This window comes from Triticum dicoccoides, chromosome 6A, assembly GCF_002162155.2.
Source record: "Triticum dicoccoides isolate Atlit2015 ecotype Zavitan chromosome 6A, WEW_v2.0, whole genome shotgun sequence".
Taxonomy (NCBI): Eukaryota; Viridiplantae; Streptophyta; class Magnoliopsida; order Poales; family Poaceae; genus Triticum; species Triticum dicoccoides.
In genome coordinates, this window is record NC_041390.1 from 527,349,977 (window position 1) to 527,377,118 (window position 27,142).

At 52.9% G+C, this 27,142-nt stretch overlaps 3 protein-coding genes across 3 annotated transcripts; all 3 read left to right on the forward strand.

Moving 5' to 3' along the window:
• Nucleotides 1–2,912: 2,912 nt before the first annotated feature.
• Nucleotides 2,913–7,270, forward strand: LOC119317678 (protein-tyrosine-phosphatase IBR5-like). The gene is made up of 5 exons (XM_037592159.1): nt 2,913–3,286; nt 5,297–5,396; nt 5,820–5,877; nt 5,974–6,080; nt 6,678–7,270. The coding sequence occupies exons 1-5, from the start codon at nt 3,047–3,049 to the stop codon at nt 6,995–6,997; spliced, it is 825 nt and encodes a 274-aa protein (XP_037448056.1). The 5' UTR covers nt 2,913–3,046; the 3' UTR covers nt 6,998–7,270.
• A 1,434-nt stretch (nt 7,271–8,704) lies between these two features.
• Nucleotides 8,705–10,098, forward strand: LOC119319536. Its single transcript, XM_037594008.1, has 2 exons — nt 8,705–9,203; nt 9,320–10,098. The coding sequence occupies exons 1-2, from the start codon at nt 8,762–8,764 to the stop codon at nt 9,850–9,852; spliced, it is 975 nt and encodes a 324-aa protein (XP_037449905.1). The 5' UTR covers nt 8,705–8,761; the 3' UTR covers nt 9,853–10,098.
• A 3,933-nt stretch (nt 10,099–14,031) lies between these two features.
• LOC119317679 (aspartyl protease family protein At5g10770-like) lies at nt 14,032–16,801 on the forward strand. The gene is made up of 2 exons (XM_037592160.1): nt 14,032–14,415; nt 14,523–16,801. The coding sequence occupies exons 1-2, from the start codon at nt 14,241–14,243 to the stop codon at nt 15,806–15,808; spliced, it is 1,461 nt and encodes a 486-aa protein (XP_037448057.1). The 5' UTR covers nt 14,032–14,240; the 3' UTR covers nt 15,809–16,801.
• Nucleotides 16,802–27,142: the final 10,341 nt, after the last annotated feature.

Sequence of the window (27,142 nt, forward strand, 5' to 3'; positions counted from 1 at the left end):
GTGTGAAGAAATCAATGAACCAGAGGAGAAGAAATGTATCTTAGTATTCTTTGATGATATGCTCATTTTCAGCAAATCCTTAGAAGAGCACATTGGTCACTTAGAAATAACTTTTGCCACATTGAGAAAACATGAATTGTATGTCCAAATGCACCTTTGCAACAAATCAAGTGAATTACCTAGGGCATGTGATCTCTTATCAAGGAGTATCCACTGATCCTGGCAAAATAAAGGATGTAATGGATTGGCCAGAACCTGATAATGCCACAAAATTAAGAGGGTTTCTGGGTTTAACAGGATATTACATAAGGTTTGTGAAGGATTATGGAAAAATATGTAGACTCTACATGATATGCTCAGAAAAGATAATTTACAGTGGGAATATGCTTAACAAGCTTTTCACACTTTAAAGCAAGCAATGCCAACCTGCCCTGTGTTAGCACTACCAGACTTCTCTGTCCCATTTACTATAGAAGTTGATGCTTGTGCAACAGGGATTGGAGCTGTACTCATGCAAAAAGGGAAACCACTGGTTTATCTCAGCAAGAGTTTAGGGCCCAAGTCTGCAGCTCAATCAATTTATGAGAAAGAACCAATGGCAATACTAGAAGCACACAAAAAGTGGAGACATTATGTGTGGGGAAACAAGTTGATCATCAAAACTGATCAACAGTCTCTAAAATACATGACAACTCAAAGGTTGACAGAAGGTGTTCAACACAAATTGCTATTGAAGTTGTTGGAGTATGATTTTACACCATTGAATATAAAAAGGGAAAGGAAAATGTAGTGGCTAATGCATTGTCCAGGAAGGAGGTACTAAAAGCAATGCAATGCAATACTGTTACTGTGGTGGTTCCTAAATGGACTGAAGATGTAGCACAAAGTTATTTAGGGGACTAGGACAATGATAAGATACTAAAGAAAGTAGCTGTTGATACTGATCAAAACCCTAAGTTCTCTCTAAACAAGGGACTGCTGAAATACAAAAACATGATTTATGTAGGAGCAAGCACTGATTTCAGGAAACAGTTGTTACAGACATTCCATTCATCTGCTTTGGGAGAGCATTCTAGTAGTAAAGCTACTTACTACAGATTAAAGAAAGTGTGCTATTGGCCCAACATGAAGAAACACATAGAGGAATTTGTCAGCCAGTGTCCTGTTTGCCAATTGAACAAGGTTGAACACATTCACCCTCCTGGACTGCTACAACCACATCATGTGCCTGATATGGCATGGGCACACATCACAATGGATTTCATCACTGCATTACCAAATTCACAGGGAAAAGAGGTCATTCTAGTAGTGGTGGACAAATTGACCAAGTACTCCCATTTCATACCTCTCGCACGTCCTTTCACAGTTCAAACTATGTTTGAAGCTCTAATGGACAATGTCATCAAACTACATTGTCTGCTTATCTGCATTGTTCCTGACAGAGTCACCATTTTCACAAGCAATTTGTATCAAGAATTGTTCCAAGCTTTTGGTGTGAAGATCAGATTCAGTACAGCTTCTCATCCTCAAATAGATGACCAGACAAAGAGAGTGAATCAATATTTAGAAGCATATTTGAGAGGGATGGTGTTCCAAGAACCAAAGAAATGGTTGAAGTGGTTGCCTTTAGCTGAATTGTGGTACAATACCAGTTACCGTTTTTCTTTGAAATGTACTCCTTTTCAAGCATTATATGGGTACAAACCACCTCAAGTGAGAGAGTTTGCTGTAGAGAGAACCCTGTCTCCAACAACAAGATTAACAGTGGCAGAAAGGGAGCAAATGATGCAAAAGCTGAAAGCTAACTTGGAACATGCACAGAGCAGGATGAAACATTTTGCAGATAGAAACAAAACAGAAAGAGCATTTGAGGTGGGAGACATGGTATATTTAAAGATCCAGCCATTAGACAGAATGGTTTTGGTCTCAGAGGATCACTGAAACTGAGATCAAAATTCTACGAGCCTTACAAAATTCTGGAAAGAATTGGAGAAGTTGCCTACAAGCTGCATCTACCAGAGGGCACAAACAATCACCCAGTGTTTCACATCAGCCAACTCAAGAAACATGTAGACCATCAAGCTGTGCCTCTACCGCATGTTCCACTGGTCACCACATAAGGATATGTCAAAACTATTCCTGTAGCTGTGCTGGACCGCAGGGTGATTCAACGCAACAAGACTCCGGTTGGCCAATGTTTAATGCAGTGGGAGAGCCTCGCACCTGATGATGCTACTTGGGAAGATGCAACCTTCCTCAACAAAACCTTCACAGGTCACAAGCTTTTTCGCCTCGAGGACAAGGCGGTTTGTCATGGCGACGACATTGTCAGGCCCTGGACCTAGGACATACTGAAGATCGACACCAACTCTGGCTTCAGACAAGCAACGGTTGAGATGACAAGATGGCGTTTCAAGCGATCCAACGGCTCGGATGGTTCCTCGCCGATCTCCAGTAGTTTTAAACCTTTTTACTATGTTGTAACCGTTAAGTGACTGTCGGGAGAGTTACTGCGTGAGCTGGAAAGGAGTATATGTAGCGTGAGTCGCATGAGGGAACACAAGTCATTTTTTTCCCCAATTCATAGCATAGTTAGAAAACCCTAGTTCATCTGGTAAGGCAGGGTATCTTGGCTCCGATCCCCAAAATTGTACCAGAACAAGCCCTTGAATTACTCTGTTTTAGGCCTTATTCGGTTACACCTCTTCTCAAGAGGATTGGAGAAGATTTGGGTGGATTTTGACTTGTAGAAGATTATATCCATCTCAAACCCTGCCAAATCCCTCCTAAATCCATGTCAACCGAACAAGGCGTTAATGAAATTCAGAATAGATCGGAGAATTCCTGGTATTCCGGTCCTCACACCAACGCAGACGTAAGCCGATCCAATCCAAACAAAAAAACTCGGAACCAAAATAAAATCGCGTCGCCACCGGACCCCGCTCCGCTTCGCTTCCTCCCACCCAAGGGCAACACAAGGCACCCACGCCGCCGCGGCGATCCCACACCTGCAGATCGAGCGGCGCGGCGCGGCGGCCGGAGGGAGATGAGGAAGCGCGAGAGGGAGAACCCGTGCGGGGTCTGCGGGCACTACCACAAGTGCGAGGAAGGGGAGATATGCGGGGTCTGCGGCCACAGGCCGGCCGCGGCGGACGCGGTGGCCCCGGCGAGGGTCGACTCCGCCTTCCCCTCCGAGGTGCTCAAGGGCTTCCTCTTCCTCGGCAGCTACGACAACGCCTCCCGCTCCGAGGTCCTGAAGACGCTCAACATCACCCACATCCTCAACGTGCGTAATGTGCCCCGCCCCTTCTCCCGAGCCCCCTTCCTCCTCAGTTTCGATCGTCTCCGCGCCGTGAGGTCGGAGAAGTGTGGTGGCGGATCCGCGATGCCCTTTTGCGCGACATTCGTTTCTGTGGGGTTTTGCCCCAGGGTTTGGTGACTCGGTAGGGTTGCTTCAAGCGTGATGCGAGGGGTGTAAGTCTGCCTGGCGTGCTGATTAGATGTTGAGGAGGCGAATATAGTATCCAGTACTTCTAGTAGCATTAGCCCAATCCCGTTGCTCGTATAAAATCTTCAGGAGGGATGGTTTGATGCGAGTATTGCACAATGGTACAAGGGTTTGTGATCGTGGGTACTTATGAGCTATGGCCTACTTCTTTAGTACTCCCTCCGTAAAGAAATATAAGAGCGTTTAGGTCATTAAAATAGTGATCTAAACACTCTTATATTTGTTTACAGAGGAAGTAGTTAATTTGTCATCATTACACTTGCCTCAAAGGTTATTTTGGTAGGTTTTGATTGTAGTATGGGTACTGCTTTTATTTTATTATAAGCAATGTAATGAAGTTGTTTTGAAAGATAGTTATGATGAATTCATAACATAATTATTATTTTCCCAGAAAAGGTAATGCTTAATGTGCAGGAGTATCCTTAGGTGCAAAGGAAAACAAATAGCATGAGTGGCTTCTTTGAACCATATATATCTTCTTTGAACCATATATCAAATAGGAAGACCGAAATGGGGAAAAATTTAGAGTGTAGTGCTTGATTGAAAATTATATGGGAAAAAGGTGCTGTTCACTGATTGGAATCAGGGGTACACAGCTGACCACTGAAATTTGAGGAATAACATCTGGTGCTAATTACTATCTAATATATTTTTTCTTATATGATACCCAATTTTGCTACATGCACCAGGTTGCCCTTTATGATACCCATATTTTGGCACTTCAGGTGTTCCTCAGCTAACTGAAATTAGCAAAACAATAGGACATGACATTAAATGTCTTGTTCAGATCATACTTGTTCACATGATTTTTAAATAAATATTTTTCTGTTTTCTCTAATATTAGCACTCAAGGTCACACACTTCATGTTATGATATTGAAAAGTAGAACAGTATCTCACGGCTGGCAGTGGCTGGTTGCACTCCATGCAGTGCCTAGGCGAAGCTTCTATGCTGTATCTGCTTGTGCCATGCTCTGTGCTCTGGTGGGACTAGTGGCCTTAGACGCTGTCGAGAGCCTGTTATTATTTACGTGCCGAGGTGAAGCAAAGCTTCTAGATGGTTGCGTGGGGAAGTGGGAGGAGCAAGGATGTGGGAAGAGGCAAATATAATTTGAAGGGATAGGTGTGAGTAGTAATTCATATGGTGTTATTATGGGATTAAATCTGCAATCAGGTCATATTTTTGTTTTTAGGGGTTTCAACTTAATTATTGAGATTGGATGAGTAGGATGGTTTGCTTCAAATCCACAATCGTACTTTTGCTTTAAGCTTGTCATGAAAAATAGGTCAGCTTGACAACTAACTCTTGTTTGAATTACATAATCAATATTGCTGTTATATGGATGATTTGCTCATCAATATAAGTTTTGCTGGTTATTTTCTCTATAAGGTTAATTTCTCTTGCAAGGCTGCAGGCCTGACAGTCATATTGATTCTCTCTGCTTCTATTTATTTTAGAATTGGCTGTATGTGTTCGTATTTTTTACACCTTACAAATATGTTTTCCACCATCAACCATTCATCATGCTAGCAGGAAACATGGAGAGGTGTGGAAGAGGAAAAACCATGAACGAACTAGTTGTGCCTAAGAAGTTCTTGTGTAGCTATCCTCACTTTAATACATTCTTCTCATAAACTATGGAAATCAATATTGCAGTTATTGGTATATAGCAGTGTACCTGTCCTTTGCTACTCATTCAGAAGTTAGCATGCTGGCATTATCTTCTGTTGTTTGCTTCCATGCTTCATTTTTAAGTTGAAGGTTACTCACAGTGGTGCTGTTTAACAGACTGTGCCGGATTGCCATAATCTTTACCGGAATTCATTCACTTACCACTGCCTCCAAGATGATAAAACATTGGATTTTGATGGTGCTACTCAGTTTCTAGGTATTGTCATGTTATGCTTTCAGCGTTTTGTTCTGGAATAGATTGAATGTTGTCACTGTAACCCTGACAACATTGTTGCTTTATTTTGTTCCATCATATATTTCTTACATTTTAGCCTTATAAAATGCTCCGTATTGCCATAATCATTTAAACATGACTTTTGAAGCCTTGCTGCTCTTAATTTTGTTTTATGTTTGTCAAGAAAGAAGTTAGATCCTAGTACGATTTAACTAGTTCTACTCAATCTCTTAGTCCTAGGCCTGTTGGTCCTTCCTTGTACTCTTCATCTATATTATTGACAAATGGAGTACCAAATAGGAACAGCATGCATTTTCTTCTCCAGCACCGAACTAGGAGATTTCCTTGTGCTCATACTGTCTATGAAGATGTTTTGTCTAATCTTGTCCTAAATCACAATTGCAGAGCAATGTGAAAGAGGGGCTTCACGTGTTCTTGTCCATTGCATGTCTGGGAAAAACAGGTGCTTGCTTGTAGTTAGCACTATTGTGATTGATTGATGATTACTATCTGGACATATTACTGATTGGTGAATACTTCCCTGGAACACATTTTTTAGGTCAGCTGCTGTGGTTACAGCCTTCTTGATGAAGTCTAGAGGGTGGAGACTTGCACCGTCTCTCCAGTGGGTAAAAGATCGACGGCCACAGGTCCAAATAACAGAAGGTAACTGTATATCCTTGTCTAGTGAGCAAATATCCCTCTCGTGTATTTAAAAAAACTGCCAATCAACCATTCATAATTTTTTTGAATGGTAACAGCGGCTACTCATACATAATGAGAATGATGTGGTAAGATAAATTGGACCATCCATTTTAGTCAACCAACACATATGTGTTGCCAACTGAATGTATCATTAGTAGTACTTATCTAGTGAAATTGGTGTTGTAAGATAAACTCGACCAGCCTTTTTGTTACAGTACAGGGTATGTGTTGTCATTTGAATGCTTCAAAATATTTTAAGGAACTAGATTAATAAATGCGTTGTTAGTTAGTTTTCTCATTGCAAGACTCTGGGAATGCTATGGATAACCGTTATGCAGATTAATCTCATTTTCCAACAATAAACTTGGCTATATTTTCTCTCATCAACTCCTTGCCATTGTTTCTCCTAACAAAAAAGTACTACAGTCAAGTTAGTCATCTGTTACTTAGTTGAGCAACTACAGCCAATAAACTTTTTTCTTGCATTTTCAAACTGTATGGATTGATGGGCAATCCAAATGTGTTATCATACGCTAACTGTAACTCTTTTCTGTACAGCTTCTCAGTGTCAGCTTGTTGAGTATGAACAGAAGCTCTTTGGACCCAGTGCTGGCTCGCCAGCTCAGACCACGGTCCTAACCGACTCATTTCCTTCACTTGGATTTGGTTTCCCACAACCATCAGGTGACATCCAAGTGCCTGCGTTCAACCAGACTCCTGTGCCATCCATTTTCGAGCGAGCCGGCCCAAACAATGTTCCCAGTAACTTCACTTTCGGAGCCGAGGGTTCAATGGGAGTGGGAGTCGGCCCTGCCGCAGGGATCAGCAATGGCGCAGTCACCCCAGCTTCGACGGATAACCAGATGGACAGCTCTTAAGATGACTTTTAACATGTCGCATATCACTTGGGACGGATGCATGTTACTCTTAGGCCTATCGAATATGTCACTGCATGTTTAGCTTTCACTTGGTATGGGTGCGTGGGTCTATCGAATATGTCATTGGATGTTTAGCTTTCACCAGATTGAGAAATGGTCCTGGCAAACCTTTGGGGTTATATCTTACAGTATATGGCAGTAGACTTGGCACTCGGCAGTTCACTATGGCTGTGGACCTGTGGTTGGTGGCTTATACTATTTCTGTTACCTGCATGACTTCGGGTGCATTCGGGGATGGTTGTGGTTGGTGGCACATGTTTCTGTACCTGCATAACTTAACTTTGGGCGCTTTATGCTGTGCATTCGAGCTTGCCGCAGCCAGACGATTGAAATTGTCCGGATCAGGTGACAATTTTAATTTACGCAGTACGACACGCCTGATAATGTTTCTTCGGCGTCAACCCTATTTGTCATCGCCATCGATCCGCTCCAAAAACTTGTTGAGGTGGCGACAGCCAAAGGGTTGTTCCATAGGATCCGCGGCCGCAAGGCCGTGCTGCGAACATGGAACATCTTTATACGCGGATTCCACAGCCCTGTGCACCATGACCCCCGTATCTACCCATCGCGGTCACTGCCCCTTTGCCTTCACCAAAAGCTGTTGGGTTACCCTTTAATTTCAGGGTCCAAAGAGTTGCGGGGCCAGGACGCAACCGTTCATTGTGCAACTTGATGGAGTATTTAATTTGATATATCATCAGGATCTTCAGTTTTGCAACTTCTTTTTCCGGATAAGGCAAAGGCCATATGTTAAAGTCGATCAACCCTAATTAGACAATCCTTACAGAAATTAGAAATTGCACACCAGTCCTTTGGAAATTTGACGTTGTTTTCCTTGTGCACTCACTGGCGACACGCCGTGAGCGAAGCTCAAGGCCGCCTCTGGACCAGCTAGCATGAATCTAAACGTAGTACCAAGCACATTTCGAGCTGGGAAAGAGACCATCTGAACAAGGATATGTTGATACTACTTTGCATCCCAGGTACCAGGAACTCCGGAATCAGGTCATATTTTGGAGAATTTACATTGTTTTCAGGCTTTCCGCAGAAGCCCCTCCGTCCCGAATTTATTTGTCACAAAAATGTACTCCCTCTGTTCTAAATATAAGTCTTTTTAGAGATTTCATTATAAACTACATATGGAGCAAAATAAGTAAACCTACATTCTAAAATATGTATATATACATCCGTATGTAGTTTATAGTGGAATCTTTAAAAAGACTTACATTTAGGAACGGAGGGAGAATGTACCTAGACATATTTTAGTTCGAGATACATCTATTTTTACGACAAGTAATTTATGATAGAGGGAGTATATCCTGAATATCACTCCAGTTCATCACCCTGCTAAAAACACGCAGTAGCATGTAATGTATCTGGACGCACCAATGGACTAAGCTACTACTCCACTAGTATCCTTTTCACTGAAGCTTTTTTTTTCGGGTGCTTTTCACTGAAGCTTCCATAAGTGGTAAGCAAACCCGATGCGGCGACCCAGAGAATGCCCAACGCAAGCACGGCTACCATGCGCGCCAGATTCACTGAACCTGGACGTGCAAACCGCGCACAACGAACTTAGACGCACCTACCCGAAACATATATAGAAACGGCCCGCCCCCGTGCAGGATACACGCTACTCCAAAAACCTGCAACTGCTTTGGAAAACTGGTGGCGAACGCACCAGCGGCGGCGAGCCCGATCTCCATGCTTATTCCGACGTCGCAGCAACCGCCGGAGCCGCCGATCATGGGGTCCTCGCCGACGTCGTACAAGAAGGCCACAGCGGCGCTGGATGAGGCGGCGAGGGCGAGGCTGCGCGGCCCGTTCTTCGGCGGCACCACGCCGTCGTCCGCCTCCGGGCAGGAGGACGACGACGACGACGGCCTGGTGGAGCTGGTGCACGAGTTCTACAACGGGTACGGCGAAGACGCCGTCGCCAAGGAAGCCGTGGCGCCGCGGCCCGCTAGTGCCACGTGGGTCGACGCGCTGCAGGCGGCGCTGGCAGATGCGACGGCCGACGCGGCAGCGGCGCGTATCCGCGCCGAGGCGGAGCGCGCCGTCGTGGGTGCGGGGCCGAACGTCGCTGGCGGTGAAGCGGTCAGGAAGCTCGTCGCCGCCCGGCTCCGTGCGAGAGGGTTCGATGCCGGTGAGTGCCCCCTTGCTTTGAGATACTTCTCCGGTTAATTTCAGAGTGCGTTCCAGATTCCTCTCGAATAGAAGAGTGTTAAGCAACACAAATTGATATTTTTGTTGTCGACGCAGGTGTCTGCAGATCGTCGTGGGAAAGAGGAAGCAGCGTGCCGGCGGGCAGCCACGAGTACGTGGACGTGGTGATCGCAGCCGGCGCGTCGACGTCGCGGTACATCGTCGAGGTCAACCTCGCCATCGAGTTCGAGACGGCGAGGCCCAGCGCCGAGTACCAGGAGCTCCTCCTCGCCCTGCCCACGGTGCTCGTGGCGAGGCCGGAGACGTTCAAGGAGGTGGCCGCGGCAATGTGCGCGGCGGCAGCGGAGTCCATCCGGGGCGCGGGCATGCACGTGCCGCCATGGAGGCGCGCGCGGTACGTGCAGGCCAAGTGGTCCGGCAAGTACAAGCGAGCGGCGGCCGTGGCCGTGGCCGCGGCCGCGCCGTCGGGGTCGCCATGGGAAGCTGTGGCGAGCAGCACTGCAGCGGCCGAAGCTCGCCCGCGCCGCGGCGTGCCGGCATCCGGCGGCCCGAAGCATTGCGGGATGGAGATGGGCCGCAGGGAGATGGCGTTCGGGAGCACGAGGCCGCTGATGTTCAGAGGGTTGTGACACGCTACTGCTCTGCATGCATTGATGACGTGTCCGATGCTACGATCGGATGAGACGACTGTCAGTTTTTTTGGCCTCTTTGGCTTGCCAGCTGTGATAATTTATTTATTTTTGTACGTATCTTATTTTCTTGTGGATGGTCTCTAGGCTGTAGGGTTCCTGCTGGTCAGGAGTTGCGTGGAAGTGTATGTTTTGGGAGGTTTATCTGAGCAATGAAAAATAATTAATTGTAAGGCACATGTTCCATCGAATATCTCCGAATAAATATGTAAATACTACTTCCTCCGTTCCATAATGTGTGTCCGGTAGCGTAGTGGCAGGATGAATGAATTTGATCCGTGAAAATATGGAGTATATTGGTTCTTCTAGCCCTTGTGTGAGATTTTTGGTACACTTGTAAGCTGACAGTTGGTATAACAACACTCTCAGCGTACAACTGGACCAATAACTATGGCTTTCATTGACCCACTGGTCTGGTAGCAGGAAACTGAATGATATCTCCGCTGCAAGTTACTCCCTCTGTTTTATAATGTAATGCATATAGGTTTTTTGAAAAAAGTCAAACCCCAAAACCTTGACTAAGTTTGTGAAGAAAAACATTTACATCTAGAATGTATATCATTAGATTCATCATAAGATTTAGTTTCACATTTTATATATTTGGTATTGTGCATGTATGAAAAGAGGGAGTAATAACCTCCAGTGCAAGTATGTGCACAATCTAAAGAAGCTCTTCTGTCTAACTAAAAAAAGCCTTCTCAAAGGGGTTTCAGATCCTCTTTAATAGTATCTGAATAAGAAGACAGAGACTACGACCAAAACTAAATTACATCTTTGCTGGCACAAGGAACAACAATTAGTAAGTTATTTTTCCTAAAAAAACAATTAGTAAGTCACAACCGCTACCCGGGTTTATGAATTCTGATCTTGACAACGCTGCACATATATGTTTCACTAGTCAAATTAAAGACCTAAAAATTAGACCCGGACCAAAATACAAATTTGCCTTGGAAGCCCCCGCTACTGTCACCCAAAAAGTATCCATCGCCGCCATCCTGCCTGCCTGGAGGCGGGAGACGATCCACCTTCCTTTTTTGTCCCGTCTCCTCCCCCAATCTTATGGCTTCCTCAACCCTCCGTCACCGGTCTACGTCATGTGCCTAGGATCCATCACCTTGTGCTTCCCCGTCGTCATGTGGCGATGCTAGCCCCCGTGTGCCCCAGATCCGCGATCGCGGGAAGGCTTCCTCTAGCTGTGTGGTGTCTGTTGCGCGACGGGATCCCACATCGTTTACACACGATGACACAAGGCGATATGTGTGCGGCCGTGGCGCCGGGAATTGCTGACGAAGGCATTGTCCTACCATACAAAAGATTCCTCCTCCTCGGTATGTTGGCCAACCAGTGGCTGCCACAGGCGAGGACCGTGAAGTAAGAGAAGGCGTGTGGTGGTGTTGTCAGATACAAATCTGTCACCCGCTGCCGCATGGCTCGTAGAGTTGTGTTGTCATGATATGGTTGGGGCCATGGTGGTCGTTGGTGCATTTCGTCGATCACTTCAGGAGTTTTCTGCCTAGGCATAACTTCAGTCTTGTATGGCATTGCTCTTTGTCTATGTGATCCGTTGTATGGGTGCGTTGGTGTTGGCTGGGTATCCTAAGTGTGTTCGCTGTGCTTGTATGTCCTCAATATCTCATTATAAGTCAATAAAATTTTCCTTTGTCAAAAAACCGAAGATCTAAAAATCGGTGTCCGACTTATAAACCCGACACAAGGGAGTAGATGACTAACATGTATCGCCCTTGCACCCACAAGCAAAAGTAAAATACGCCCTAGCAAAGAATATCATCAATGCGACATCCAATGGTTAGCTTTGCAGGAGACCAATACAAGTGCTCCTAAGATTGTGATGGCCTATGTATGAATACAAAGAGCCAACCCAGTCATGGGTCATAATGGGAAATCTTTGTGATGAGTGGATCTTGATATTTTCTACGCTTCCACAATTATCACCGTCGACAATGAAGCAAACACCGTCTTTTGGGATGCATCTTGGGTCCATGACCATAAGCCCAAGGAAATTTCCCCCCTCGTATTTGAGGCGTCTTCACATAAAAATTGAAAGGCGCGGAGGCACTTCATGAGAACGCTTAGGTCTCCAAAATAAATATGGCTAGCATGCTCTCCATGGCCCACTTCCCTCAATTCATTGCTCTTTGGGCGCTTATTGGTGATTTCCACCTTAAAGGAAATGCCAAGATGACAACTGGAAGCACACGGCTAATGGCCAATGCACGTCGGCTTCCGCGTACTCTGCGCAATTCTTGGGCACAATCTACTCCAGTATGATGCACACGGTTTGGAAGGCTTGGGCTCAACCTAAAGTAAAGTTCTTGGCGTGGTTACCCATCCAAAACCAGATTTGGACCGCCGATAAGTTGGCCAAATTATGGACTTTGTTCTCTTTGCAAAAGAGAACATGAGTCCAGGATGCGCCTTTTTTCAACTGCCGCTTCACCCCTTAGGCTTTGAAATTAGGTGAATGATTGGCTTCATCTTGGGCATTTGGACACCATCTATTGGCACTTATAATATCCCATGAAGGATTGATAAATTAAACTCTCTGCCAAGTGTGTCTGTGTGTGTCCAATAGAAAAACTATGACATCAGTTGCCATGCTCATTAGTGGACCCTTTGAAATGAGAGGAACTCCTGGGTTTTCCACCACAAGAGTGCTCCACCTTCAATCTTGCTCAACACCATAAAGCTCGAGGCAAGACATTGGGTTACTGCCAACGACAAAAAATAAACACAAACACTATTCTCTTCTAAATTAATAAATAAGGCAAATCTTATGTCTTCATTTAAAAAAAAGAGAGAAAGTACAAGTGCTCCTAGATTTGCAAATGAACCCAGAGTCCTCGCAAAGCTAGCACTTTCAAGATATTTTTTTTTCAAACCTCACATCATGACGGCATAACAAAATATGCTAACGAAATTGAAAATCAGCGACCAGAAGGATGCCTAACATAGGTAAAGTGTGACTGCAGAAGTCACTTCTTCCGTTCCGAATTATAATATGTTTTGGACATTCAAATATAGACTACATACAAACTGAAATGAGTGAAAACCACACTAAAACACCTTTATATCCATTCGGTTAGAAAAAAGTTAAAACATCTTATAATTTGAGACACAGCAAGTAAATGATTTGCGATAGCCTACTGACAGCAGAACGAATTGGGCCCTGGGAAAAACCGTCCAATCCCGTAGAAAAGATTGCGGTGCTCCTTACTAGGAACACAAGTTTGGCAGCTATATTAGAAACCGTTTTATCGTATTGATCATTGAGCATACGATTGGACTCCCGCGGCTTTCAGTGACCCAGCAGCTCGCACAAACCCTGGGTGCTATCTCCACCACCTATAGACCTAGCTAAGTGGAACGTTTTTTTTTTTTTTTTGAAATAAACATGTAGCCAAATCAATCTTAGCCACGTACCCCGGCCGTTGGGTGTTTGGCCATGTACCACCACTGCATGCAGCCATGCTGTAACGCAACGCCACGGCATGTTTTCAGCGCAGGGGTGAGGCGCTTGCGGCGAAGGGAAGGCGAAGCAAGCCGTGTCTTCGTATCCGAACACAGAAGGCGGAGACGAGGAGAGGCAAAGCGAATTACGCCTTCGCCGGCACCGGGCGCATCGGCCTTGTGACGCTCGCGGCCCCGGGTTTTCTGAATTCTGATCCGCGGACCCGCAAGAATAAGATGGTGGTGGGTACAGATACAGGTCTCCGTCAGGGAACAAAGGCCCCCCAAAGTTCCGTTACGTTGTACCCCTCAGCTTTGCGTCTTCTTTTCGACAGAGGCCTCACCTCACTCAAAACGAATCTGATCATGATCAGTAGGCCGCGAGCTCGCCATCTCACCCGCTCGAGAGTGAAAGAGGACATGTCATCAGTCATCTCCTCAGGTTAGTCCACGAGTTGACATCTTGCTGGACCTGCTGCCACGATTCGGTAGACAGCACGTACAGAAACACACGGCTCCAAGGTCCACGCGACGCCTAGTGCGCGATGATACGTGCATGCGTACCGGACGCGCATGCAGCAGCCAACCACCGTCCGTCGTCGTTGGGATCGTACCGGAAGAGGAAGACGAGTCGCCCCGACTCTGCTACGTGACGTCGCCTTCAGAAGCTCTGCATGCTTCGTGGGGAGTGGAAAAGAGCGGGCACGGCACGATCACGCACGCACCCGGCCGTAGGACGGCAGAATTCCACCGCGTGATGGGTGCAAGGAATCGGGCGCGCCCCAACCAGTCCGCCTGACTTATTTAGGCGCCGCGTTTTGTCCCCGTCGTCCGGCCCCAGCCGAGCCGACGCGCGCGCCATGGCCTCCTCCCCCCTCGCCTCCCCGGCCCGCCGCGCCCTCCTCTTGTCGTCGTTCCTCCTCTGCTTCCTGCCGCGCCATGTTGCCGCCGGCGCCGCTGGGGCGGCGGGCTACGTCACCGTCTCCACCGCCAGCTTCGCCGCGTCGAGCGCGACCTGCGACGAACCCGGCCCAGGTAGCGCCGCTGCGCTTGCTTTTCTTGACTTTTGAGAGAGCTGGTTAGTAGCTTTCGGGAGAGTTGTTGTTGATTCGTTTGTTGGCTCGGATCTTTTCCGGTTCCAGTGATCCCGCCGCGGCAGGGGAACGGCACGCTGGCGGTGCTGCGGCTGGCGCACCGGCACGGCCCGTGCGGCCCGTCGGCGGCGTCGGCGGTGGCGGCCCCGTCGTTCGCCGAGGTGCAACGCGCGGACCAGCGGCGAGTGGAGTACATCCAGGGGCGGTTGTCGGGGGGCGGCGGCGCGCGGGGGGCGAGTAAGGGGGGCCTGCAGCAGCGGCAGCAGCAGCTCGCGGCCGGCTCCAGGTCGGCGACGGTGCCGACCACCATGGGCGTCGGCACGTTCCAGTACGTGGTGACGGTGAGCCTGGGCACGCCCGGCGTGTCGCAGACGATGGAGGTGGACACGGGCAGCGACGTGTCGTGGGTGCAGTGCAAGCCCTGCGCCGCGCCGGCGTGCTACAGCCAGAGGGACCAGCTCTTCGACCCGGCCAAGTCGTCCACCTACTCCGCCGTGCCCTGCGGCGCGGGTGCGTGCTCGGACCTTGGGATCTACCAGGCCGGCTGCTCGGGGACTCAGTGCGGGTACGTGGTCAGCTACGGCGACGGGTCCAACACCACCGGCGTGTACGGCTCCGACACGCTGGCGCTGACGCCGGGCAGCACGGTGGGCACGTTCCTCTTCGGCTGCGGTCACGCGCAGGCGGGGCTGTTCGCCGGCATCGACGGGCTCCTCGCGCTCGGCCGGCAGGCCATGTCGCTCAAGTCGCAGGCGTCGGGCGCGTACGGCGGGGTCTTCTCCTACTGCCTCCCTTCCAAGCCGAGCTCCGCGGGGTACCTGACGCTGGGCGGGCCGAGCAGCGCGTCGGGGTTCGCGACGACGGGGCTGCTGACGGCGTGGTCCGCGCCGACGTTCTACATGGTGATGCTCGCGGGCATCAGCGTGGGCGGGCAGCCGGTGGCCGTCCCGGCGTCGGCGTTCGCGGGAGGGACGGTGGTGGACACGGGCACGGTGATCACGCGGCTGCCGCCGACGGCGTACGCGGCGCTGCGGTCGGCGTTCCGCGGCGCCATCGCGCCCTACGGGTACCCGCCCGCCCCCGCCAACGGGATCCTGGACACCTGCTACGACTTCAGCCGGTACGGCGTGGTGACGCTGCCGACGGTGGCGCTGACGTTCAGCGGCGGCGCGACGCTGGCCCTGGAGGCCCCCGGGATCCTGTCGAGCGGGTGCCTCGCGTTCGCGCCCAACGGCGGCGACGGCGACGCCGCCATCCTCGGCAACGTGCAGCAGCGCTCCTTCGCGGTGCGCTTCGACGGCGGCACCGTCGGGTTCATGCCCAGCGCGTGCTGATCCACTGATCCATTCTTTGACCACTTCTTACAAAACCTATCACTAGCAGGAGTATAAACATACATACGTACTTGGTATGTATACCGCATGTAGAGTACATGTACGTACACGAAAAGGAGAAGGTAGACGAATATACATGGCAGGATGACGTAGGTTCTTTCGTTGGTGGATGGAGCACGGTTTCGTCGGGGAATAATAACGGGCTAACCAGAGGCGTGTTGACGCTCGACGCAGTTCGTTGGATTTTTGTGTGTGTGTCGCGGTCAGTGACTCGACGAGCTACGGGTGATGATGGGTTTATGACTAGTGGAGAGTTAGGAGGGAGTGTAGACGGAGTCTGACTTTGAGCCGTCCCGGGAGCCGCGGCGCCAAAGTCATTGTGGACTAGACCGGATGGATGTTAGCCTGTTGGGGGATGGTTGTCGATGCTGAACTTGTCGATATCAGAGGGACCCCTTCTGCTTGTTCGACGAAGGTATCTCCGGGGACATCCGATAGTTGTTGGACCAAGGGCTAAAACACTTTAGATTACTTCATGTCAGAGACACATTATTTGCATAGATTCAGGCTACCGTGCAGATGTAACACCCTACGTCCTGCTCTGTTCTTCATCCAGTGAAGTAGGAGTATATGGTCAGTTACAAAAGATGAGGCCCAGTTCAGAAAGAAGACATCGATCCTTTACTCGCCGTCGTCGATCGCTCGACGTTGCCCTTCTCTCGTCATCGCCATTACCTTGCGTAACCGTAGCTCCATTGCGGATGAGATGGTGACCGCTGCTGCCATTGCCGCATATCACCGCAAGAGGGAAGAGCGGCTGACAATGCCACGGCCGCCACCGTCGCGTGGCGGCACCACGTCGTCGAGCTCGTGGCTGCTGCATGACGTGCCAAGTAAGCCGCAGTGCTGAGCGCGAGCAGCCGCGGATGAAAGGTGACCAACACATAGCCTAGAGTGCAATGTGGTCTGCCGTGCTCGTTTCAAAAAAAAAAATGTGGTCTGCCGTGTGATGCTGGAAAAAGCAGGCAGTAGCCGAGCAACAAGGAGCCTGAAGTGAAGTTTCAGATGAACAAACTGAATTTGTGTCTTGCGAGGAATCTATAACTCAGATTGAACTGAGATTGTATATTAACTAACGTTCTTAATTTAAGAGCAGATCACTGATGGGCGCTATAGCTGATTTTCTTCAGCTCTGTACCGAGGTGCTAGGGGCTGCCCCCCTGTATTTAAATTTGTTCTCTCTTTTCTACTAGCAGAAAGAGCATATAGATATAATTGATTCTAGCCATTTGTGATATGGGATGGAGTATTTAAACCCTCTCTCTCTTTTCTACTCCACTAACAGAAAGTGCATATAAATATAATTGATTCTGTCCATTTGTGATGTGGGATGGAGTATTTAAACTCTCTCTCTCTCTCTCTCTCTCTCTCTCTCTCTCTCTCTCTCTCTCTCTCTCTCTCTCTCTCTTTTCTACCAACAGAAAGAGCATATAACTGTTTCTGTCCATTTTGTGAGCATATATATCAGCGAATTATGAATCATTCTTCTGTAGTGCAGGTGGCAAAGGAGATCAATTAAATTATCAATGTGAACTTAACCGGGAGCAGAACTAAACTGAATTTTGAGAGCAGATTTTTTCGCGAATACGCAAAAGCTTTGCGTATCATTGCATTGATAGGTAGAGTAGCGATACATGTGGGTCTTACAAGATGAATGGTGGGCTAGTTAGCTCGTGCGCAAGGATGGCCAGCATCGATAGCCTTGGCACACAGACGACGGGGTGTGCTGCCCGATCAGACAGAGCCTACGTCTCTGGCAGGATGAGGGCCATGCCCTTGGCACCGGCGCGCGCCCATAGCCGCGCCTCCTCCTGGATCATGTGCACTACGCGTCCCACAGCAGGCTGGTCGCCGTCGAATAGGCACCCGTTCCGGTGTTTCCAGAGGTGCCAAGCGGTAAGGACGCCAATGGAGGCGAGACCGCGGCGAAGAGTAGCCGAGGTGTTGGAGATGGCCGTGGATAGCCAGCTGGCGAACTCGTCGTCTGGTGCAGGGATCGCGGTGGTGAAACGGCACCACGAGAGCACCTCATGCCAGGTTTGGCGGGAGAAGGAGCAGCCCGTCAGGATATGTTGCATGGTTTCCGGTTCTTGATCGCATAGTAGGCAGCAAGGCTCGTGGGGAAGGCCATGCCGTGCCAGGCGATCGGCAGTCCAGCACCTACCCAGAAGAGCAAGCCATACGAAGAATTTGATGCGAAGCGGAGCCCATGGTCTCCACGTGATACGCCAATGCGGGTCGGTGATGGAGCCGGCGAAAAGAGCCTGATAGCAGGAGCGGGCAGAGTAGATCCCTGATTCAGTCCATCGCCACGACAGTCGGTCCTCCTCGTCAGTCAGGTTGAAGTGCCTGAGGCGCCGCCAGAGCGTGACATACTGGACGGTCATGGCCGCGCCCATGGCGCCTTGAATGTCGCCGATCCACGCCTGGTTGAACAGGCCCTCTCGAACCGTGCGTGACTTGCGCCGGCGTTTTGCCACCCTGCAGTAAACCAATGGCGCAATCTCGGAGATGCTTTTCCCGTCCAACCAGTGGTCTTCCCAGAATAGACATGACTCGCCACTGCCAACGCACCAAGAGGTTGAAGCCCTGAAGATGGCCCGGACCTCCAGGCAGTGGGGGATGTGCAGGTGCTGCCACGGCCGCAAGGCGTCGGATCTTTGCTGCCACAGCCACCGGGCGCGCAGCGAGATGCCGGCGCGCTGGAGGTCTGGGATCCCGAGGCCGCCGAGGGAGATGGGTCTACATACCCGGCGCCAGTTGACCTTGCAGTGGCCACCGCTCGCGTCCTTCCGGCCGTACCAGAGGAAGTTGCGTATCAGGCGGTTGATGCGCTTGAGGATGGGCGGGTTGACGGCCATCGCAATCATGATGTGTGTTGGCATGGCCGAGAGAACATGACGGCACAGGGCGAGCCGGGCGCCCCTCGACATGAGGGATGCCCACCACGGCGAGAGTCGGCGCTCCAGCTTGTCGATGATGGGCTGTAGAGCGGTGGAGCTGACTTTACGGACCGATAGCGGCAGCCCGAGATAGGTGGTGGGGAAGTCTTGCAGCGGGCAGGCGAGGTTCGTGGTGATCATGCCCCGGTCCGCGTCCGTGCACTGGATGGGGGAGGCCGCACATTTGGCATAGTTGGTGTGCAATCCCGAAGCCGCCCCAAATACCCGTAGCAGCTCGCGGACGGCAGCAAGATCGTGCTCGTCCGGTCGGCAGAAGACAATGATGTCATCGGCGTAGATGGAGACGCTTGACGACATGTGGCGCGCAGTCAGGCGTTGCAGCACCCCCTCGCTGGCCGCACGGCATACGAGGTTGTTGAGGGTGTCGATGACCGTGAGGAAGAGCATGGGGGACACGGGATCCCCCTGCCGCAGTCCGCAACGGTGCTGGATGGGTGGACCGGGGACGCCGTTGGTGAGGACACGTGTGCTGGCCGTACCCAGAAGAATGCATATCCACTCGCACCATCGGCGATCAAATCCGAGGTGGCGTAGAGTCTCCAGCAGGAAAGCCCAGGACACGGAGTCGAAGGCACGTGCGATATCGAGCTTGAGCATGACTCGCGGGTTCTTCAGGTTGTGGAGCTGCCTCGCTGTTTGCTGCACGAGCAGGAAGTTGTCGTGTATACATCGGCCGGCGATGAAGGCGCTTTGGTTGGCGGAGATCATGTCATTGAGGCGTGGCGTGAGGCGGAGCGAGAGCACCTTAGCGAAGAGCTTGGCAACGATGTGAATCAGACTAATCGGCCGATAGTCCGAGAGGGATGCGGCATCTTGCTTCTTGGGTAGGAGGATGAGTAGTGCCTCGTTTAGCCGCTGGAACCCATGGCCATTGAGGTGGTATAACTTGTCGAAAGCCGCCACGAAGTCATCTTTGATGGTTGCCCAAGAGGCACAGAGGAACTCCGACGTGAAGCCATCCGGGCCGGGCGCCCGTCCCTTTGGGAGCCGCCGAACGGCCTCCCATATCTCATCCTCGGTGAAGGGGAGCTCGAGGTCCAGCAGCTCGAAGGAGCGCGGGTCTAGGGCGTCCAGGTCGATGGATGAAGTACGCTCGACGCCGCTGCCGAGGATCGCCGTGAAGTGGTCAAATGCTGCATGAGCGATCGCCGCATGGCCATGGAGGTGGCCGTCATCGTCATGAAGCTGAAAGATGTGGTTCTTGCGGGCACGTTGGGCGGCATGGAGCCGGAAGAAGGCGGGGCCAGAGTCGCCCGCGTTGAGGAAGCTTAGTCTCGTACGCTGCCACGCCAGGGATCGCTCCAGGGAAGCCAGCCCTAGGTAGGCGGCTTTGAGCCGGCGCCGGAGCCAGGCCTCGGATGGAGAGAGCGCTCTCCCATCTTGCGCCGCGTCGAAGCGCGCAATCAGCTCACGGGCAATGGACAACTGCAGCGAGACGTTCCCCACCGTCTTGGAGCTCCACCGTTGCAGACTCTTGGCAGTGGCCCGAAGCCTCGCGAAGATGCGACGGAACGGGTCTGGCTCATGGGGCGTAGAGTTCCACGCTTGCGCGACCACCTCGTGGTAGCCCGGGAGCGAGGGCCAGAACCGTTCGAAATGGAATCGCCTTGGCTTGCAGGAGCGCGGAAGGGAGTCAATGATGAGCGGCGCGTGGTCAGATGCCGCGGATGACAGGCAGCGCAGCATGCAGCTAGGGTGATCGGTCGCCCAGCCGGCAGTGCAGAGTACGCGGTCAATGTGCTCTAGGGTCGGAACCTCGCGCTCGTTCGACCAGGTGTAGCGTCGGCCATGTAGATAGATATCCTGGAGCTCCTCGTCGGCGATGAAGTTTCTAAAGCGGCGCATGGCAGCCCGGTGCAGGTTCCCGTTGTTCTTGTCCTCGGCGCTCGCAATCATGTTGAAGTCGCCCCCGACTAGCCAAGGCCCGGCGCAGCAAGATCTCGTGTCATGAAGGTCGGCGAGGAAGGAAATCTTGTCCGGTTCCTCTTGTGGCCCGTAAACCCCTGTCACCCACCAATGTGGGCTGCCGTCGCGTGGTGTCACCAACGCGTTAATGAAGTGGTCGGCAATGGTAAGGTGGGAGAGGGAGACGATGTCGCTCTGCCATGCGAGGAGGATGCCACCGCGTGTCTCCGTGGCTGGGAGGAAGAAATAGTGGGCAAACGAGGCGCCCAGCGTATCGCGCACAAGGGACGACGAGACGGCAGCGATCTTTGTTTCCTGAAGGCACACGATACACGGGTTGGCTGGCCGGATGACGGAGCGTACAGCGCTACGCTTAGCTGGGCAGTTGAGGCCCCGCACATTCCAAAATAAAACTCTTTGGTTGTACTCCATTGGTAAACTGGTGATGTCTCGATGGGGGGGGGGGTAGCAACAGAAGCTAGGCCTCGATGGTGAGCACCGGTGGAGCATGCAGAGCGTCGGAGGGGTTCGCCGGCACTTCCCAGCCGTGGTAGTCCGCAAGCGCGGCGATCGTGTCGGCGGCCAGGGGGCGATCGAACATGCGTGCGTATCTCTCGAGTATGGAGTCGGAGATTGGCTCGTCTTGTTGCAGCAGGCCGAGACGGCGTAGAAGCACTCGTTTCGCCTTCATCTCAGAATCGAGCCCGCGATCAGCCTTGGCAATACGTCCGCTGCGTCGAGGTGTGAAATCCAACGGGACGGCGTTGCGTCGGCGGCGCGGTGTTGGGGGCGGGAGAATAGGCGCGTTGGGGCACTGAAGCGAGGAGACGAACCGCTCCAAGCGCCCCCACCTCGCGATCATGGCCGTCGACGGCTGGGATCCCCTCCGTGGCACGTGGGGCAATAATTATGGCCTGGCAGGTGTTGGGCCCGCCAACCACTTCCTGCGCTAGGGTTGGCTGCTGCGTCACGGGGCCATGCAAAGCACTGCCCGGCACCGCGGGGGCCTCAGCCTATAGCACGCGGGCGGGGGGTGGGGCTGGCTTTGTCTGTGCCGCGGTGGGTCCGGGCTGCGTCGCCTGCGGGCCGCAGGCCGGTGTTGAGATGGGGTTGGTGCAGAGGGTTTCAGGAATCTCCGGCCTGTCGGCGACAGGATGGCCAGAGGCAGCACTGTCGGGGCAGCGTGGGGTATCGGGCTCAGAGGCTGGCCCCCGTGATGGGCTCAGCGGGGCCTGGCCGGGTGCAGAAGGCTGACAAGTGGCAAGCCCGTGCCTGCCAGGGCTGACCTGGGGAGGCAGCTCTTCGGTGTCGCGTGGCGGGGACCGCGTCAACCCGTTGACTGGAGCGCCCGTGGTCGACTGGCAACCGACAGGCAAGGGCCCGGTCGTGGTAGCAGCAATCCGTTGGCGAAGTGCGGGCCCGCTAGCAGGGACGGGGGCCGTGGACGGGTGGGGGCCCAGAATGCCTCGCCACCCGCGGTACGGAGGACGCGTACCACGACAGCGACGTTGGCCTTGGTCGGCGGTCCCAGCTTGCCGGGTGCCAGGCGGTGACGCCCGAGAGGAGCGCGGCCGGAACTCGTGTTGCCGGGGCCAGCATGGAGGGAGCGGGGGGGACGGGTGGTTCGCGTCACCATCATCGGCACCGTCCGGCGAGCGCGGCCGTGCTGGCGGAGGCGCCGACAGACGGAAATCTTCCGAGGCAGTGACCAGGATCTGCACTGGCTTGCGGAGTGTGCGTCGGACAAGGCGCTCGGCGCGGTTGGGGTCAGCGTCGGCATCGACGGCGTCTGGCTCTGGGAGCAGCAGGTCGGTAGACCGCGGGATGGCGTCGGGGTTCGCAGTCCATGCCGAGAACCTGAACCTGGACATGTCGCTGCCATCACGGGTGGAGGGGAGGAGGTGCTCGATCTCGAGAAACAGGGAGAGCATGGACTCGACGGAGGAGCGGTGCCACGCCTGGTCGGGGAGGCCGACGAGCTCGACCTCCACCCGAAAACGCAGTTGCACCGGCTCGCAGCCGGCTGAGTGACTCCATGGGTGGATGATGAGTTTGAAGCGCGGCGAGCGCACCGGGCGCAGGGCCACCCTGGTGCGGGCCTCGGTCGAGGAGAACTTGAGGAGGAACTCGTCGTGGCCGCAGCTGTGGACGGAGAACTCGTCGTCGGCGAGACCGAATCGTTCGCGCAGCAGCCCAGCAACCTCCTCGCGGCCAATGCCTGAGCGGTTCCCAGCGACGGTGGCCGTGAGGGCGCGCTCCCGCAGCTCCGTCTCGGCGGCGACCAGCCTGGCCGTGCGCGGCAGGTAGCACACGGCAGACGCGAGGCGGAGGGCAGGATGGCCGGAGAGCACGACCGGCGTCCTGCTCGAGGTGTTGGAGGAGTTGCTTTGAGAGGAGCGCGACGGCGAAGTCGAGGCGGGCGAGGACCGGCCCCCACACCCGGAGAGCGCGGGGTGGCTTGGGCCGGCGACACTCGCGTCCTGGCTCGAGGGAGAGGGCGAAGCTGGGGGGAGGCGAGGCCGCGGAGGGGAGCCGCAGCGGCGCTTGGATGGCGGCTCGGCAGAGGGGGCCGAGGAGCGCGGGTTGGGGCAGTCGCGAGCAACGTGGCCCGGGAACCTGCAGCGGCGGCAGCAGATGGCCCGGCGGCACTCCGAGCGAGGGTGGCCGGTGCTGTAGCAGCGGGGGCACTCGCCGGGCGCGGCCGCGTGAGGGGAGCGCCGCGGAGAGGTTGGGTCCGTCCGGCGGCGACGAGGGGAGCGGCGGCGAGGACGCTTGCGGCCGCGCGCGGCCTCCCAGGGCGCCTCGGAGCTGACGCGGTGAACCTCTGATCTCAGCCCGGGGTGTGGCAGGGGCTGCGAGTCCCCCTTGGATGACGCAAGGGGCCCCTCGCAGAGTACGGCCCGGAAGGAGCGAGGCGCGGCCGGGCTAGCAGATCCGACGGTGGAAGGGTTGGAGTCCAGCCACCGGAGCCCGCAGCCGCGGCCGCCGGCGGAAGAGGGTGAAGCCATGCCGAGGGAGGAGGTGGGCGGCGGGGCCGGGGTGGCCGCCGTCGAGAGCGGTGGACGCCGGGGCCGGAGTGGCCGGCGGCGGAGTGCGCGGAGCGGGAGCGGGAGCGGCACCTGATAGAGGCCGGTTCCCAAAAGATAACAATATCTTGTCAGGGATTCATCATCATTGATCCTCGAATGGTCTCCCACTGTGAGGTGTTGGTAATGAGGATTTTCGAGCAGATCAAGGAAGGGCTCGGCAATGAGGACTACACAGCCGACCTCTGATCGACTCTTGAGAGCAGATCAATGGAACCATTCTAATAAAGCCAGTGGGCAAATGAGATTAAATAAGTTGAGTGAAGTGAACTATGGTCGATATCACTAAATTAAAAATCACTGTACTATAGGCAAAAGAGATGAACTAAACCTGAGTGAAGTAATGGAAGATTGATGAATTTCAAAGCAATCGCATGATAGAGGTTTGATCTATGTCGAGGCAATCTGATATGGAAGATCAGCCAATTTCAATTTAGCGACAGAATAATGAGACATACTCCCAAGATTAAAAAGCAGAGCAACTCATCCCTCCAGTGATTGATTCCTTCATGGAACGCGCCTTTTTTTCATCTGTCTGGCGCCGTTTTACAGTGCTCACACCCTTTTTCGTCTATGGACATGTTTTCCCTCTCCCGTTCCATTGGATTGGGCTAGATCGTTCTTGTGGGCTGAATGTGCTTTATGTTTTCCCGTTTCCACTTGCTGCCGTTGGATGATTAGCAAACGGTGAAACGTGAAGTACGTCCCTCAACGGTAGTTTTTAGTACATCAGAGGATCTCGTTCTCTTCAAACTATCAGATACATATATACAGTGTTCAAGAGAAAAATCTACTATTTCCTCATATCTAAAATAAGTGCTGCAGTTTTAAACTAAGCTGGGTACAACCTTAGTTCAGACCTGGGACACACTTATTATAGATTGGTCATTGGAGGTACAACTTTTTTTTCTCTTTTGAAGGGAATGCCAATTGACTCACTTTATTTAATCAACGATCTGCTCTTTCTATTAAAATAAAGCTGGGGGAGGAGGTCATCGTCCCAATACAAAGTTGGATTTGAACTATGCACATCTAGATGTGCTCTAGTTATTGCACATCTAAGTGAATGAATCAAGCATAAAAAGAAAAAAAATACCCACAAGAATTTTAATGTAAAATCAATGACATAGGACTTAGATGTGCAATACTTATAGCACATCTAGATGTGCTTTAGTAAAACTGTTGAACTATAGTGTATGTTTAACCTAGCTAGGTTGCGCGGCAACTACCAACACACGTAGCTGAACTCAAACTTCGGGCGGGAAAAGCCACGTTGGAGACCACGGGCCCCATAATCCAGCAACCGACAATGCCGATGTCTCCGAGGGCAGCCGCGCCACCGTCCGATCCTTCATGTTGTACACGCCGGAGTGGAGAAAATCCTGAGGAATGTTACCGATTCCGACCAGCTCGCTCATGAAGATGCAGTCTTCTCGAGCTCCCCCGCACGCCTGGCCGTCGGCAAGCACCGAGCGCGAGCAGCTTTGGCTGACAAAGAGAGCGTGCCCCATCAGTGTGTCGACCCTGATCCACCGTCCACGGCCGCCGCCGCTCAGGTCCACCGCCTGGAAGACGTCGAAGCGCGTCATGCCTACGGGTTCCGCGTCGGCGATCCGTCTCACCAGCAGCAGCCGGCGGCCCGACGGGACGAGGTAGTAGTAGAACTGATACACCTCTCCATCATCCCTTGGCGTGCCCGGTGTTGAAGTATATTGCCCGCCTTTCTCCTTCAGTTCGGACTTTTGGATGAGTTGGCTGGAGCATGAATTCAATATGGTATCCGAGCCAAGAGGTCTTGAGTTCAAGACCCTGCCAACGCAGTATTTAAAAAAAGGATTCTGCGGCCTATATAAATTCCACGTCTAAGAGCTAATTAAGCCTAGACGTGAGGGGGGGTGTTGAAGTATATTGCCCGCCTCTCTCCATCAGTTCGGACTTTTGGATGAGTTGGCTGGAGCATGAATTCAATACCCGGGATGCATTGGACGGACCTGATGCCCTCGTCGCCGACGTCCAGGACATGGAGCTCCGGCTGATGATCGCGTTCTGCGGTGAGGACGTAGAGCTTCCCTTGGAAGGTCGCAATGTCGGCGGCATGGCTGTTCACAGGCGGCGCCCACTCCATGGTCATGGTCCCCTGTGGCCCGCCGGCGAAGACGTGACGTTCTTGGAGTTCCTCTTGGTTCTGGTCAAGACGGCGAGGACGCGACCGGGCACCACCTTGCGGATGTCTCGTAAATTCCGGAGGTCCAGGTGGTCGGGGTTGATCGGGAGAGGGGTGATCTCCCCAGGGAAAGGGTCCATCAGGGAGCACCACCTGCCTTCTTGATGGCCGTGCCGGTGCACCAGGAAGAACATGCTGCCGGTGGACACGCGGTAGGAGACGTCGTCGTAACCGGGGACGGGCAGGCGGCGGACCATGCCGTCGGCGAGGCTGAGGAAGGTGCCGTCGCGGAAGGCGAACCATGGGAGCAGCGGGGGCGGTGGCTGCAGCTGCGCGCTGGAGCGCCACGAGCGGCAGACCGCCCGGAGGGTGGACGCGGTCGGAGTGGGACGGCGTGCGCGAGAGCACCAGGCCCAGCAGCTCCGGCGGGAGGTCCGGCCAGGGCGATTCCTGTCAGCGCCCCAACTACACAGGAGCCAGACACCGTGGCAGTGCCAGGTCAGCAGCCTGCCACGGCGACCAAACCGAGTGGAACGCAGGGCTACACACCAAGGCGCAACGCCAGCAGGCCGGCCCGCATCATACAGCCCAACAGGAGGTTTGTTGGGCCGGACTGGACTCGCTAGGGTTGATCCGGGGTCGCCACCTACTTACACCCACAAGCGAGTCGAGGAAGGCATCCAGTAGGATCAGATCGGCGGCGACTCTCTTCCTCATCGCCTTTCCCTCACAAGAGCAGCTTGGCTGATTGTATCTGAATTCGAGTTGTATCTGTGATTGAGTTATAGATCGATTGGTACCCTAACATCCTGGTATCAGAGACCACTCCACTACTCCTCTCCGCCGCGCCAACCCTGGAGACTCGCCACCACGTTCAAGCGCGGCAAGTCCTCCTCGCCACCATGGATCCGGCCCTCAAGGAGTACCTGGACAAGCTGCACCAAGACGCCAAGGCCGACTCCGCCCACATGCTCAAGCAACTGCAGACCCAGTCGTCGCAGATCGAGGATCTCCTCCGCTGGAAACCCGATCTGGAGGCGAGGTTCGCGAAGCTGGAGACCACCGTGGCGACCCTGCAAGCCGCGGCGCCATCTGCGACCAACAGGACGGCGCTCCACAACGCCCTCCCACCGCTGCTCCAAACGCGCGGACCACC

Bases quoted from the DNA above. Each gene is read 5' to 3' on its own strand.
- LOC119317678 (XM_037592159.1), top strand. From the start codon at position 3,047: ATGAGGAAGCGCGAGAGGGAGAACCCGTGCGGGGTCTGCGGGCACTAC. The intron at 5,878-5,973 runs GTGCTTGCTTGT...CACATTTTTTAG, and splicing joins TGCATGTCTGGGAAAAACAG to GTCAGCTGCTGTGGTTACAG. The intron at 6,081-6,677 runs GTAACTGTATAT...TTTTCTGTACAG, and splicing joins ACAGGTCCAAATAACAGAAG to CTTCTCAGTGTCAGCTTGTT.
- LOC119319536 (XM_037594008.1), top strand. From the start codon at position 8,762: ATGCTTATTCCGACGTCGCAGCAACCGCCGGAGCCGCCGATCATGGGG. The intron at 9,204-9,319 runs GTGAGTGCCCCC...TTGTCGACGCAG, and splicing joins TGCGAGAGGGTTCGATGCCG to GTGTCTGCAGATCGTCGTGG.
- LOC119317679 (XM_037592160.1), top strand. From the start codon at position 14,241: ATGGCCTCCTCCCCCCTCGCCTCCCCGGCCCGCCGCGCCCTCCTCTTG. The intron at 14,416-14,522 runs GTAGCGCCGCTG...TTCCGGTTCCAG, and splicing joins CTGCGACGAACCCGGCCCAG to TGATCCCGCCGCGGCAGGGG.